At 37.2% G+C, this 15951-nt stretch overlaps 1 protein-coding gene across 1 annotated transcript; it reads left to right on the top strand.

The window, feature by feature from the left end:
* Nucleotides 1-703: 703 nt before the first annotated feature.
* ARL6 (ADP-ribosylation factor-like 6) lies at nucleotides 704-15720 on the top strand. Its single transcript, XM_009704315.1, has 8 exons — nucleotides 704-826; nucleotides 3297-3358; nucleotides 5085-5153; nucleotides 7493-7587; nucleotides 11385-11514; nucleotides 13022-13077; nucleotides 13191-13203; nucleotides 15690-15720. The coding sequence occupies exons 1-8, from the start codon at nucleotides 704-706 to the stop codon at nucleotides 15718-15720; spliced, it is 579 nt and encodes a 192-aa protein (XP_009702617.1).
* Nucleotides 15721-15951: the final 231 nt, after the last annotated feature.

Here is a 15951-nt window from a genome sequence, read left to right as displayed (position 1 = left end):
TTTGGCATCTACCTGCCCTGTGGGTGAATGTTATGGTGTCTGGCGTCATGTCTGCTGGATCTATTATAATCAGTTTCTATTTGTAGTGAATGAAGTCCTGATTTATACGTGTTAATATCAGCAAAGCCTGTTACAATTAGAGTTTGAATTGAATTGACAGAGGGTACTTTATTTACTTAAGGGTTCAGTAAATTATGTAGCAGGTGCTGAAGAAGAGAAAAACTGTTTTGCTTTGTCGTCTAAATTGTGATGACTGAACTACTGCCAATTTGAAGTAAAATATAATGGTCTTCCTTTTTTTTTCCACTTCCACTTTTTTCACTTCCACCCTTGGTGGAAGGTCAGGAGGTACTGCCGTTGTGCCCCTGTTTGGACTGCCGAGAATGATGGCAATATTGCTACCCAGTGAATCAAGGACACTGCATTAGACAGACAGGGCTATAAACGGCCAATCTACTTTTGTATCGAGGCCTCTTCGCTATAATCAGCTTACGCGCCGTTTGCTTAGTATGCCAAGCAAACCTGCTGTGACAGTGTGTGTATGGTGTCTTATTCACACTGTCCTTTTAAAAGTTTAAGTACTGCTTAGCCACATGCCCACCTACTGTGCTAGCACTGCTGTACATGTAACAGTTTTCCAACAGCTATTTCCTTCTCTGATTTTCTGAACAACAGGTGATCCTTGTGTATTTGAGCCTGAATTATGGGATTTTTTGACAAGCTAGCGGGATGGCTTGGGCTGAAGAAAAAGGAGGTTCACGTTTTATGCCTTGGCTTGGACAATAGCGGCAAAACAACCATCATAAATAAACTTAAACCTTCAAATGTAAGTAGCCTACTTGGTTCACTGATGATGTTTCTACTGCAGAGTTGATGTTTGTTTAAACTGGTTTTGCGTGCTGTTATACCAAATGTGACCATGGGAAAGATGTGAAGAGCTTTTTGATTTAGTACAGTGGAACAAATATAGTATAAGGATTTCCAACTAACTAAAACTAAATGTAAGCATCCATATATTATGAAAACATTTCCCAAAAAACTGCTGTTAATATGTTGATAAGATCACCCAATAAGGAAGGGTTTATGATGGCTGAAATCAAGATCTGAAACAGTTTTCTTAAGTCACTTAAATAATTGCTCCTGGATTGCAGTTACCAGTAGTGTGTCGAACATTTGGGATTAATACAGTTGTATAACAACTTGTACTTGTCTACATTTATTATGTATATTTTAATCTCTTCCTGAGAAATAATAGGTATATTATAAGTAATAAAATAGGAAATAATGTGAAGATGCACACTTAATGGTGACTTCAGCATTTTTAAAGCAGAATAGCTTTCAAAATAAGTAGCATTTATACTTGCAGTTCATTCATCCAGTGAAAAGTATTTCAGGCAACTAAGAGTGCATAGTATTCTGAGCAAGACTTAAAGTAGGATTTCCTTGTTTCTAGGTATGTTTATGGAATAGAAATTGATGAATTTTGGTAGGTGTGTTCAAAGCCAGAGGCTTGTGCATCTTGGTTATATGCATCTGGGAAACGGTGATTTCTGCTGTTTACATCAGGACACAGCTTTTGGTTTTTAATTTCCATTTAACTTTTCCTGAAGAGTACCCACTGGACATTGTTTAAAAAATGTAACATGGTAAAGAGTCTGCTACTCTTCTATTCTTGGCAATTATTCTTCCACTGAAAATCAAATAGATTTATAAATAAAGACTATAAACTGATTACTATCTGCTGCCAGTCATTTTGGGGGAAAGGTACAATTTGTACCAGGCAAATGATATATTTACTTAATTTTTGAGGCCTTTATTGTAGCAGGGTTTCTATGTCATGCCTTAAGCAGTAAAGAATTCCTAACTAGACTTGAACACAGACTTCGAGATTTATCACAATAATAGGTACTGGAGAATGTCCTAAGGAAATTACACAAGTAGAATAAATAGAATTTGTTTGCTTTACTGTAAGTCGTGTAATGAGAATTAACCTCTGAATGTTTTCATTTAATGTGATGCTTTAGGAGGGTAGCTTTGCATACAACTTGTGTAAGTCCTGTCCTTGCAAGACATGACAAGTTCTCTAATGTGCAACAAATGTCATTAGATCAGACTTGATGAAATTGTTTATTTTTAGTAAGTTCAATGGACAGATGATTTTGAGCTCTGGATCAACCCAGTCTTCTTAAGAAGAACTGCTACTTTGCCCTAGGAACAATATATTAAGTGTCTGGCAAATACGAGTGTTTCTGCATCTGTTTGCAGTTGTTTCTTCTGGGTCTGATCAATACATTTGAAAAACATAAAGAAATAACACCTCTTCTGCTCCACGCAAATTTTCCCTCAGTGACAGGAACTGTTGACTGAAGTGTTTACAGGGGGAGGAATGCCATTTTCATAATGCAGCTGCCAGTCAACAAGCTAAGCTTGCTTCAGTTGTGTGTGCGGAGTCAACTGCTTATAGATCATGTCTTTAATAAGTCTGTAAAAGAATTGCACGTCACTTTCTCAGACAGCTCTGTAATCTAAGGAATGTGACCCTTCGCCCTGCTCAATATCGATGTTGCTTAAAGGAGCTATTCTGTTGTACCAACTTAGTTGATAGGTTCCTTGGCTAGCTCCGCAGTAAATCTGGTTATCAGACTGATCTATTAATAATGCTTTATGTTTTGGACGTTCCTCTGTGGTAAATGGTGATTTCTTCCAGTGGGCTTGTAGTTTGACCAGAACTATGGTTAGGCCATTGCGTAATGTCTGCTGTATGATGCCCAATGTCAAATAAACTCCTCCAGCCTGTGGATAGAAGCTGGGAGTGTGGCCAATCTAATATCTTGATAGAATCGTCTTTTATCTAAGAGGCTTGGAGTATTGTGCGGACTTGTTTGGGTTGACATTGTGATTTCCAAAGTGCACAAATATTGTGAACTTTGGCCTCAGTCATAATCTTCAAGCTGTTATCTTCCATGTTAACCTATCTCCTATTTATTTCATAGGTAATATCCACACATACATGTACGCGTGGACTAATGTAAAGAGTGGAATCTCAGTCTTGAGGCTAAAATGCTCTTGTCCAATAACGTTCACCGTATTTCCTAGAAAATACGAAACCTTGATTTTTGAATTACTGTACTTTTCTGGGAACTTTTTTAATATAAAGTGTCTGGGTTTGTAGGAAGTTTTTTGTATTGCATAGTGGAGGAAAAATAGATCTGTAAATGTATTCATGTTTCAAATATATTTCAATATTTACATTTTCTAACTTGATTGCAAAATTTGTACTTTCTTTCCTTTTAAAGGCTCAAACTCAGGACATCGTTCCAACAATAGGGTTCAGTGTAGAGAGATTCAAGACTTCAAGGTAGTGGTTTCTTTCATTTTCTCTATTTAGCAGTAGTAATTAATACACAATAGTTGGACTTAACTACCTCTTTCAGTGGTGGTGTAGTGACATGACATGCAGTTTGCTGAAGTGTTGTAGTACCCAGGAGTCCTAATCATGATACAGGACTGACAGTGTTAGAATATATTGTATGTTTTGTGCTGCTATAAAACTATGTATGTTTTTAAAAAGAAAAAAAAAATTTTTTTCAATAGTGTATATAAGCATTTGATTTCTCTCTGTTAAGAATTTCAGAATAGGGCACTGTTACAGACTTAAGGAGAGACAGTTGCTTGGATGGTAACCTATATTCCATTAAGCACTCTCACTGGAGGGACTCTGAAGAGATTGCAGTCTAATCCCGTTAATTGAAAAATGGTGGCTACAGCGTTAGCAATGTAAAGATGGCAGGGGCAAAGGTCAGGAAAAGGAGGAAGAGGTAATTCGTTGCATGAAGACTAAGATTTAGAAAAGGAATGTCGCGAGACAAAGATACTTCAAGGACGTAACGTTAAATACGATTTTTATTATTCTGTAGCCTTCACAGTGTATTTTTAATGGATGCAGTTAGACTTCCAACCAAGCAGCATGCACCAGTGGATGACAGATCTGCAAGAAAATTGTTATTCCTTGAGCTGATGCGTGGGACTGATAGGTTTCCTGTTTTTGTAGGAGGCTAACAACTGTATTCTATCTCAGTAAAGCACATAACGTAAATCGATTTATATTCCTTTCCTTTATTCTGATCCTGTAGTAGGAGAGATGACCTGCAAATACACCATGTAGAATGATTAAAAAACCAAACAAATCCACAATCCACTCCCACCCCAAAAGCTCATTAATCTAATATTACAATCAAAACCTTGTTTCGGTGTTGCTAATAACTTTATACATGGCAGAGCAGCTAGTCTAGACTCATATGATGTCTGGATATAGAGTGGAAAGGATGTCTGGAGAGCTCCCTTTTCTAAACCGCCTCCTTTTGGTCTGGCCTCTACTCAGGGAGGTATTTAGGACTATGTGAAACAGGAAAGCCTGATACTGAAGTCAGTGTTGCCTCTGTAGGCCTTTCAGGAGTGGATCAGAATTTTTTGTAATGTTCTTTAGGTTGACTTGATGTATTTAGCGTTTGGGTGAAATCTCAAACTTGCGAAGACTACCCTTTGTAGCTTCGTCATCTAAGGTAACCTTTTATTATCAGAGTGTGATTTTTTCCTAGAAGTGGAATTAAATTTTTAAAAAAAAAAAACAAAACAAACTTTTATTTTGCATACAGAAGCCTTGGGATGTTATTGGTGCCTTTCTAGGGACAGAATTTAAGACAGGCTGTGGATTTTAAGTCATGACTCATCTGAATTTCATTTATTCAACATTATAAAGAATATTCGATACTAACATGATTAAAAGGAGAGGCTGAGTGGGAGCTTATTTTGTATTTGATGTAACTTTTTATAATTGGTTTGGTTCTTTCATTCAGAGAATAAACAAACATGTTTGCCATTGTGAAATAGTTCTATAATAAGACCTCAGAACTGGGTAGGATAGCTTGAAGGCAGATAGAGTAACCAGAGTTCCTTTGGGAATCTTTCTCAGTTGATTAGAATTCAAATTGATCTGGCTTTTTTCTGTCAGGGTGGCAAAGAAAATAGTTTGGGTTTGGGTTTTGTTCGTTTTTCTCTGCTTCATATACTTCTTGTCTTTGCAGTTTGTCTTTCACCGTGTTTGATATGTCAGGTCAAGGGAGATATAGAAACCTCTGGGAACATTACTACAAGTAAGCCTATCATTTATTTTAAAGCATTGCTGTTCATATTAGCTGTCATGTACGTTGTTTAAGCAGAAGTATGATCATATTCAGTGGTTAGAAATGATTCATAGAAGACTTATACCTAGTGTTTGACAGAAGGTCATTCTGGATAAATACAACTTTCCTTCCTGTTCTAAAAAATGAAAATTTTTATGTGCTGTTAATCAGCATGTTTTTGAGGACATCTTGTTGACTTAAAGTTTGCGGGAGCATACTAGAGATGGGATTTAAATGTTGAAACCTGAAAACCAATCCTGTAAGAAAGCACCAAAATGAGTCAGGTTTCCTATTTTTCTGTTCGTCTGTACGTAAGTGACTTAAGACCCAAACGACACTGGGTGATGGCTGAGAATTTTAGACATGAGGGAAATTAACCTCAGATAATGAGGCACATGTAACTGAGAACTCGACGAAGTATTCTTAGATGTTATTTATTAAGCAGGATATTCACTGTACTTGATAACACTGTGGTATTACCTTATTGGTAATAGACACCATTTTCTGTTTTCCTACCTTCTTATGAAACTTAAATCTTCATTTTTGTTGTCTGATTGTTATTCTGTAATACCTGATGCTGACCAAAATAAGGTGAACAGTGATAAACCACATAGAAATCGCTTGGAGAAATAGAAGGGAGAAATTCTGAAGATTATAATATTGATAGTGATAGAACTTAAAGTATTCTTTAAATGAGGATTAACACTTCATCCCCTTTCTGTGCAAAATATGTGTTAGCAATTTGAAAACTTGTTTTGTGGGTAGGAGATCTTCATTGTTCAAGAGTGTTAGATGTATGTCTCCCAAATATTTTGGATTTCAAGAACTGATGCCCTTGTGCTGCTCTCAAAATGCTGTCCGAATGCTTCATAAGTAAATAATCTTTCTGACTCCTGTATTTAATGCAGTAACTTATCCTTTGTGCGGCATAAACGGCTTTTTCCATCTTAATAGTAAGGGAGTTTCTTAGGTAATGCTGACAGTGAAATGTGCATTTGTATCCCCCTCTGTTCCTGATCCAGTGCAGTAGTCACACATTTAAGATTAACTTCTAAGAAGAATATAAAAATAATAATGTGCTGTTCAGTTTTTAAAGTTAAGCAAGATTTAATTTTGCAAGAATTGCAAACTGGCAATCAAATCTGATCAAGTGTCTAACTAGTTGCTTTGGAGTACTTGAAGCTTGCTGTTTTTTTCTTTTTGGCTTGAAACTATCTTCTAGGATGTCCTCAAAGTACACTTGTCTTCAGCATATGTAAGCTCATGTCGTGTCCCTGTTGCTGTTACTTGTTTGTGAAGTTATTTCTTGGTAGTAAATATATGCTAGAACTCTGATGCCTCTAGAAAAATACTGTATGCTCCTAAAAATTACTTGGGCATTTTCAGCTAATATGCAAAAGCTTTATTTGCTGTTTCAAGTTCTTCTATGCTGCAGTAAAGAACGGACCTTCTCTTATGCTGGTCAAGTTATTTCTGTTTTTCAGTAGGTCTAGGACTGTTTCTTACCAAAATACAAAGGTAGATGGTGCTGGGGGGGTGGAGAATGTATCTGCAATGGTCTCTGAGAAATGTAAAACAAAGAAGCAGTGAAGGTTACATTAAAATGTAAATTCAAAATACTTTTTGCGGGTGTTTATAACTGTTCATCTGAATTGGTCAGACTTTATTTTGCTTTCAAATAAGTTTCAATAATTGGACCATCAAGTCATAAAATACCAGTGATATCCTGAAATAAAGAGTTGAGTAGTTGTATGTACGTTGTGACTGTGGTCATATTGCCAGCAAAATGTCTTAATGATTTGAAATAATGGGAAGGTTTTACTGTTATTCAAAAGAAAGATCTTGTTTATGCAGACTTTTGTAAAAGTTAAATTAATCTGTGTATGCCTAGTTGTTAAACAGCTGTGGGCACGCAGTTTTTTCTAAAAAGGTAATTGACCTTTCTCTAAAAGCCTGTCTCGAGATTTTCTTTGTCTGACCACACTGTCAGAATAGCAGTTGGTTACATTTTCAGAGTTCATTTTTCAGCCTCAGTAGTGAAATCAAGCTTTTCTGAAGGGTCTGTGTAGACTGAACCTTGCATGAGTCACGCAGCTAAGAACCTCATGTCTCAGAAAATTACACAGGTTACCAAAAGATTGAATTTCAGATACAGGACTGGATTTGAATGTTAATGGCAAATAACAACAACAAAAATTAGAGGGGGGGGGAATCAGGTTTGTTTGCTTTGTTTTGGTGTTTCTTCTGAAGCCTTTTCTTAATCACCGAGAACCTATCATTTGCCTCTTTGCTCTTTTTATGTTATGCAGAGAAGGTCAAGCGATTATTTTTGTTATTGATAGCAGCGACAAATTAAGAATGGTTGTGGCCAAAGAAGAACTTGACACCCTCCTGAATCATCCAGGTGAGGAGGCTTTTTTTCCCCTTCTGTCTCCATATTTGTTACATTGTCTTAAGAAAAGCACTTACCTGACACATTCTGCATTCTGAGTACTTTCCAAATATTTTAACTGTTCCTGAATACTAGAACAGTAATAGTCTTCAATAAGTCTGGGTGGGTTCTTATTCACAGACTGATCATACTTCAGTTGGCTACACTGGATTGGCCTCTTATTAATCAATATAGATCAAAAGTTGCGTTGTTTTGAGGAAGAATAGACTTTGACCCTTTCGAAGCTGGAGAGCCTGTGTGTGATGACAAATACATACAAAAAAAGTATCTCCCTGTCTGGATTTTTTCCATGAAGACAGCTAATTCCTTTAATGTAACTTCTAATTTCTTATTTTCATCTTCATTATCTCATTATCTCTCTTTTTTTTTTTTTTTTAAACTTTATTCTTTAACCAGAAGTAAGGAGGAATAATTATAGGCAATTGAAACTGGCTGGTATAGAAGGATACATGGGGTGGAAAAGGATTCATGGTCGGGAGGTTGGTTTTAGGGGTTTTGTTTGTTTTGGCTTTTTTACATGAGGCTACCCTTTTTTAATCAAGTTCTAAGATTAGTCAATTCTTAGCTACTTCACCCTTCCATATAGCAAATATTACTGGGATGTTTTTGTAAGCAATGTACAATTTTGACTTTCAGCACTTTAGGTAGTTGCTCTGACTAACCAGGTTATAAAAATACATGCAGGAAATCTAAACGTGAAATAATCTTCTAATTCCTTATTTATTTATTAAGCTGGTAGAGTCTTAACTTGTGGGGTTACCATGCTGAAAGTAAGAAAGGAGAAGCTGACTTGCATTTCTAGCCAAGACAAGTAGTATGCGATAGGGGCAGTGACGTTACTATGATTTTATTTTCCATGGAGACTGCGTGTAGTACATTAGTTCTTCAACAAAGATGCTGTAGCTGAGTGTGCATGAGCTGACTGGCCCCTCACGTTCAAGGGCATGGGCCGCCTCAAATGCAGACACTGAGAAGAATCTTGCAAAGGTCAAAGGGGAAGATGAGGTGAACCAAAGGCTGGAGGTGGATTACATAGAGGCCGGGGAACTTTGTGCCAAAGCAGGTATTAACCACAGTGGTAAAAGGTGATACTGTTGGTAAAATGGAAACCGCATAGGACCAAGGGTGGGAGGTAAAGACTGCTGTAATATTTATTAGAAGGCAAAAGAGTGAAAATGTTAAGACTGAGAGGATGCAAGCTTAGGTGGGGCTTTTCATTTAGGCATTAATAGGTTATTAATGCTGATCTAGCAGGTCAGCGCTGTTCGGTTGTTGATGTGTTTGTGCCTTCTAGTTCTGAAAGACCATGACTGTGGCCACCAAGTACCTTGCCTAGAACCAGGGAAGAGCAGTTGGGTGTTTCTGCCTTGGAGCAGCTCAGTGCAAATGCAGCAACAGTGTTCTTGTTTTATCGTTTTTGGATTTTGATAGGTCACATCTAAGAGAACCAAAGAGAATGAAAAGTTCTTCTGGTAGTAATGTTTGATAAAAGTAACTGTTAACTGAATCAAGATATAACTGTTTTACTGTATCAATATTTGTATTGCTGTTCTGCTTTTCTTCCTGCATACCCTACTTTCTCCCCATCTATGCTTCTGCCTCTCTGAACCTCCTGAAGCGGTCTAAATTTACATGTTTACTGACGGTTTAATTGGATGCAGGGTAACAACTTTGAATCAATTCCTGTCTCTGAAAAATCTTCGCAAGCCTTCAGTAAAACAGTTCCCTCGCTTTTTGCCAGACTTTGCCTGAGGTTGTCAGGTGAAAGGGAATATGTACTGCGAGGCATTAATGGGGTTAGAAGTTGCACTAACTAGGACTGTTTTGTGAATCTGAACTATAAATTATTTTTACGTACATAAGTGGACAATGCGCTCTACAAATAATGGCTTGTTTAGTGATCACTGTTATCATACTATTTTTTTTAATCAAACTTCATTTTTCAGCATTTTGCAAGATTGTAGTCTGCAGATTACTCGTTTTAGATATTGACTGTTGGGTCACTTGACCTCTAGCACATGCTTCTAAAAGAAACTGAAATCTCTGTAAATTTGAAATTATTTGTATAAAATTATACATCACACATATCTAGTGTCTGGTATTTTTTTTTTTTAATGTATTAACTTGTAGGTACTTGCACCTAGAAAATGTTAGCTTTCCATTAATAACTAAAAAGTTGGGGGAGGGGGTGAATACTGCATACAATAGCATAAAGTAGGAAATAAGGTGACTTTCTGTGACCACCACTTTATTTAGCAAACCTCTTTAAGTGCGCATTTATGAGTCTGTGTGGGTAGGTTGTGCCCCTTTTTAATTGCTTTAAAAAAACACTGAAAATTCCTTGACTGACTTGGCTATTTGCATATGTGATGTCAACTAATTCCTGTGGGTTTGATTTATCCATAACCTGCAACCTGTGGGTACCCGGGTTCATTTAATTATACGATAGATTAATGTAGAAGTTTCCATCAGGAGACACAAAAGGTGTTCAACTGTGGCATCAAACCAGAGATTTAATGATACTCTGTGCTTGTATTTTGAGGCCTTTGATTTGTGTTAGAGGATATCAGAGGGAAAAATAGCTCCAGATAGGGTAAATAGTTGTGAAAATTGCCAGCGTTTTGGTCAGCACTGGTGATCTCTGAGTAGGGTAGATAATGTTGTCACCACTGATTTTGAGAAAAGGTTCAGTAGGGGGTTTGAAAACAATGTAAATAGGAAGGTTCAAACCACTTCAGTGTTGACAGTTTGTTGGTTTTTTGGGGTTTTTGTTCCTTCCCCCCGCAAGCAGGGACAGCTAGCTTATGTTTGAAGTTTTTCAATAAATCCTTAATTTGTTTCCTATGTCAAATAACCTTTTTGTTTTTACTATTTAAAAAATAGCCTGTATAGCAGTTTTCATTGGGAGGGAGGGCTTAAGTTCTTTTCCCATTAAGAACTAATAGACTCAAATCTACATTTTCTCTAATCCTGTAATTCATCCTTTGTTTAAATAATGTGAAAAATTCTCACAGTTAGTCTTGATGCTGGTAATTTTTTGGCAGTTTTACATCTGTCAGGTTGAAGAGAGTATACTTTATTTCTTTCCAATGACTCTCTAGTCTTTTGTGGTAGTTGGCGAGGCTTGTGCTTTCGAATGTGTAAGAATGCCAGAAATTGCCAGGGTGCTTGGTCTGGCCTGTAGTTCTCACCACTAGCTGAGAAGAGCTTCTGGAAAGGAAGGCCTCCTCCAAGTGAAGGCAGGATAAGGATGTCCAGACATGTGCTTTTTTTCCCTATTTTATCAGTTTTATGAAGTCGTGGGTACTCTCCAGGATGCTAAAGGATAATTCAGACTACCCTTATGCGACTATTGTTGTGAGGTTATGAATGAACACAAATCATTTTTCTGTCCATTTTACACATCCAGTCCTCGCTAAGCAGAGATGTGTAGTATTTGTGGGCAGCTGTTTGATCTCTTGTTCCTCAGCTTTGCCAGCAATTTATACCTATAGATTTAAATGTACGTATAAGGTAGGGGGAGAGGGGGTGGAAGATCTCAAAGCCTGCCAGAAAGTTTGTGAGCATTCTTGAAGCATGTTTCAGAGGCCATGTGACCCAACGCTGTGCATCTGGGTAGGATACAACCTTCAGAGAATTGCAGTTACAGGTGAGCAAAATATCTTCCTGTGTTGTTTGTAGCTTTTTACATGTAGAGATTAAGAAGTGTTGCGTAATGTCATGATAGTTTTATTTCTGCTCATGCCTAGATATTAAGCACCGTCGACTGCCTATTCTCTTCTTTGCTAACAAGATGGACCTCAGGGACGCAATATCATCTGTGAAAGTATCTCAGTTACTGTCGCTAGAAAATATCAAAGACAAGCCCTGGCATATCTGGTAAATTTACCTTTTTCTACCCTTTTATTGGTATTACTTCGTACATTCATATTTTAGCTCTATCATGCCACTCAGTATTACAGAACATAAATTAAATCAACCAGATAAAACACTGTGCTGCCACATGTGGATACAGTAGTAATATTACAATACTTGCTATGAAACTTGTTGTAAATGCACAATGCATTCAAGTAGACTGGGTCTTGAAAACTTTCACAATAGAACTGTTACCCAAATAATGAAATTGGGGACTTGTAGTGAAATCAAAAAAGCGGTGTTCTTGTCAGAAGAATAGCTGCTATTAGTTTTTGCTGGGAAATTGAGCAGAATTGTTATCAGAGTGCTGCTGCTAGTTTGTCTTGCAGGTTTCAGAATATCAACAGTAAAACCTTTAGAGTTGTGTTTTTCCACTCTGCAGATGCTTTAGGAAACTACTGTTGAAAGGCCATTTAGTAAACTCTTCTCATGTGAATTCAGAGGGACACTGTACTCTTTGTACCATGTTATATTTGAGGGGATTTTTAGTTATACGAGCTTAGTGTTTTTTCTTTCTGAAGGATGTAAGCTTTCAAATAAATAGAAGGATTCTGTGCCAGTGTTCACAAGGGAAAAAAAACTTTCCTTTTATCAGAAGTGTTTTATAGAAGTTAGATTTTTGTGTTATTAAAGTCCTCAGATACTACAAATAAAAGTGAAATCAGCAGCTAAATGCTGCTGAAAACTACAGTTTTCATTTTAGGCCCTTTAATATTAAACTTGATTACCTGGACGTTTTGGGGTCACTGCTTTTTGTTCTCCGAAATCACACTGATGAATTCCCAGGCTCCTTGGAAGATAATTTTATAGCTAACCACAGTAATAGTCAGATTCACTGTTGTGTTAGTTTTCATAAGCTGAAGAATGAGGGGCCTTTAAACAGTTATAGCCCTGCGATTCAAAAGGTAGAGTTACACTGTTTTCAGTGTAGCTTAATATTAATATATATTAACAGACACTGCTAGGGTTGCTCTTACAATGAAGTGTTTACGCTTTCTTCCTCCAGTACTCCAGTGTTCTTGCTGTGTATAGGAACTGCCTGGGAGGACAGTTGGACTCAATGATCTTAAAGGTCTTTTCCAACCTAAACGATTCTATGATTCATAGTGGTTGTTGTAGGTAGTAAACATCTTTTATAGCATAGTCTGAGGAGGGAGTTATCTAAGCGGAGGTGCCGCACAACAACGTGGCTGCCTTGTGTGGGAGCTCCACCAGAAAGCCTCATGCTCTGGGAATGATTCCTCTGCCTTGAAACTGGAATTTAAAGAGATCACATCTTGAAATGGTGTTTCCATGTTGGGAAGGTACTCTAGAATATATCATTTGGGAAGCAACCTTCTCCACATGAAGAAAACTTAAGTAAACTGTACTTGATGCTACTTTGCCATTCTGTTAATTACAGGTATAGTGATGACTCCACTAAAACTGGTATTTTTCACAATGTTTTTGTAATTTGATTTGTTTCTTTCAGTGCCAGTGATGCTCTTAAAGGAGAAGGATTACAAGAAGGTGTGGATTGGCTCCAAGGTATATCATATGTAATTCTCTTGCTCTATTTTCATTCTGGTAAACTTTTTCATTTTGTAAGGTTTTTTCTTTATTATTTCCTTTCTTTTCTTTCTGTCCACTTCTGCTGTCAGATCAAATTACACAGTAAGTACTGATGCTCTGTCTCATGTTTGCCTCTCATTTAATTCCTTAACATACACAAAAGATCACATCAGTTTCTCTGACAAAAGTGTGCGCTATGAAATATTAATGCATACTCTTGCAAACAGTGTTAACACTTTCTTATAGACAATAATACCAGCTCCTGCACTTCCATTTATTATTGTGGTAGTTCAGTTTGTTCTTTAATTTATTCATACTGTCCTGTCCCAGTTTTACATAACTTGATGTTATGTATCAGGAAATGGTGAATAAGCAGGCTAGAAAAATAAGCAAAGTACACAGACAAATACACTAGTTTTGATTATTCAACTTCAGTTCTTTAATCTAGAGCCAAAAGAAGAACAGCTTACACTATAACAATCATAGCATATGCAGACACTCATAACTACACAGAAAATATCAGATCCAGCTTAGATGATGGATGACATACAGGTTTTTAATTACAAACTTGGTATGGATGCTGTCTATCCTTCCGTTGTACATTGGTAAGGATCTGGTCTCTTTTGTCCTCCCGCAAACTGCTAAATGTATAGAATAGCAAAGTGTGGTATTGTCTTGGTAGACTCACTCTAATTTTAGCTCCCTAATTTACATTGCTTACGTTGTGAGTGTATTAGGTAGCGTAGTATAATTTGAATCTGCAAGACGGTTTCTCTGTCCTGGCTGGTGTTCTGGGCTGTGGCAGCCACTAGATGTCAGCGATGTCCCAGAGTCAGTGCCACTAAAGCCATTGCCTTCCAAATAAGAGGCAACATTGTCCCTGCTTTAACATCTCTCCATTTCTCTATGGATACCAGACTGTCCTTTCTACTTAAAATCCTTACTGCTAATTAGAAAGAGAGATGGTTTCTTTCACGGTGTTATTACAGAATACAAAAACCTTTGATCATGTTTTCAGAGGAAGCGATGCTAGCCGAAGAGAGTCTCTACAAAGAGGTTTACTGCCCTACAGAACAGTGATGCATCCTCCACCATCTAAAAGAATTCTGTGGTGGGGAACCAGCATCTTACTACTGAGTTTCCTCCACTGCTGTATCCTATTATTATAGAGGCAGATTCCAAAACCCATACTTTTTCCTAATTTCAGGCATAGTTCTAATTTTGTAATATTTTCCTGTGATTTTTCAGGGTCTCTGCATATCTTTGAGGAACCTTTTAAGTTTCAATCCAAATCTTGAGTTGCTGGTTTTGTGTGTAGCTTCAAGCTACTTAAAAGGCTCTCAAATGCTTGTCTAGATATTTTCTGACAAATATGTAGATTTTTTTCAAGCACAGTAAGCAGGTGCTTCTGCTGTCACTCACTTACATAGCCCTTCACAGCTCTTCACTTCTCATGGGTTGTCAAACTTCTTAATTTTCTGAGCTGAAACTCTTCATAGATGGGCTTTATCTAAAAATTTCCTTTAACTCTTTGTCTCAGTGTCCCGAAAAGCTTAAGAGGGGTTGGGTTTAAACTGTATTGTTACCTAAGCACGTGCAGTTTGGCAGTTATAGCTTTAACGGATGAAGACTTTGATATTTCAAGAACAAATCTTTACTATGATTCTCTTCCTCGTCCCTTGAGCACTAGATGGAAATATTTGGAACGACTCTTAAGCTATAGTGGTCCCTAAATACAGTCTGTGGATGCCATAAAGTTGAGTGAAGGAAATGACACCTGGTTAACAAATACACGGTTCTCCTTGCCAACAGCCATGTTTTTCTTAGTTACCTTTGGCAGGCCTATTACAGGTAGTTCACAGATTTGGGGTGGCAGGGGCAGAAGGTTTTGCCTTTTTTTCCCTAGTGAAGGCTGAGTTTCCCTATTTCCCTACTTTGTAACAGGGTTACTACTGCAACAACACTAAAACCTATCTCATAACAGTCTAAGCCCAGCTCATATTCCCTATTAGTGGGGGAAAATGTGCTGATTTCTGCATTTTGTAATGGGGATGTGGTACATTTATGCTAACTACAGAAACGTTTGAAGTGAATTGAGAAGTAGCAATCAGGCAGCAGTATGGAGACGTGTGGTTACTGAGAGCAAAGGAGTTTTCATGCGAGTTACTCAAAACCAAACATTAAATCCTTTGCTGTTGGGATTTAGTTCACGTTCAGTTATGTGGAAGCTGAAATGCGTACAAGGAATTGAAATATGTACCTCATAAAGTAAACTTCCCAGCCTTATTCTCATCAAAGTTACCTTATAAGCCCAAAAAAGATAAAAAAATTGAATTATGTGGAAGAGTCTTCCTGTTTTAATTAGCAACATTTGGGGGAAACAACTTGGCTGTGGAGGAATTTCAGAAGTGGACGAGAGATCAAGTTGAAAACAACTCTAACCGCATTGTCCCCCATTCTTGTAACTACACCAAATTATCTATTGGTATAGTTCTGTAACCTGGACGCTACTGAGTTATGTTTTCAAAAAGCAAAATACAGCAAGAATTCATCTTGTGTTAAGACTAGCTGTTTCTTTTTATTGACAGATCAGATCCAAGCAATGAAGACGAGAGATAAATAGAAGATGTATGGCGTTCTTTTACAAACTCTGGCAGCAGGTGTACAAGTTCCTTGGAAAGAGGAATCTCCTTTGTTAGAGATGATGGCAGATGTTTTTAAGGATCTGCTTTTTATGAAATAGCATTAATTGTTGTTGTGATATGCCATGGTTATATTTGCATTCCCATCAGTAAAACTTCAAATATACAACATGCCATGGTTTGTTTTTTTAACTTAAATATGTTCATT

The sequence above is a fragment of the Cariama cristata genome, unplaced genomic scaffold (assembly GCF_000690535.1).
Source record: "Cariama cristata isolate BGI_N322 unplaced genomic scaffold, ASM69053v1 scaffold11507, whole genome shotgun sequence".
Lineage (NCBI taxonomy): Eukaryota > Metazoa > Chordata > Aves > Cariamiformes > Cariamidae > Cariama > Cariama cristata.
The sequence above is the reverse complement of the archived record's forward strand: the minus strand, read 5'-3'. Positions and strand labels throughout refer to the sequence as shown.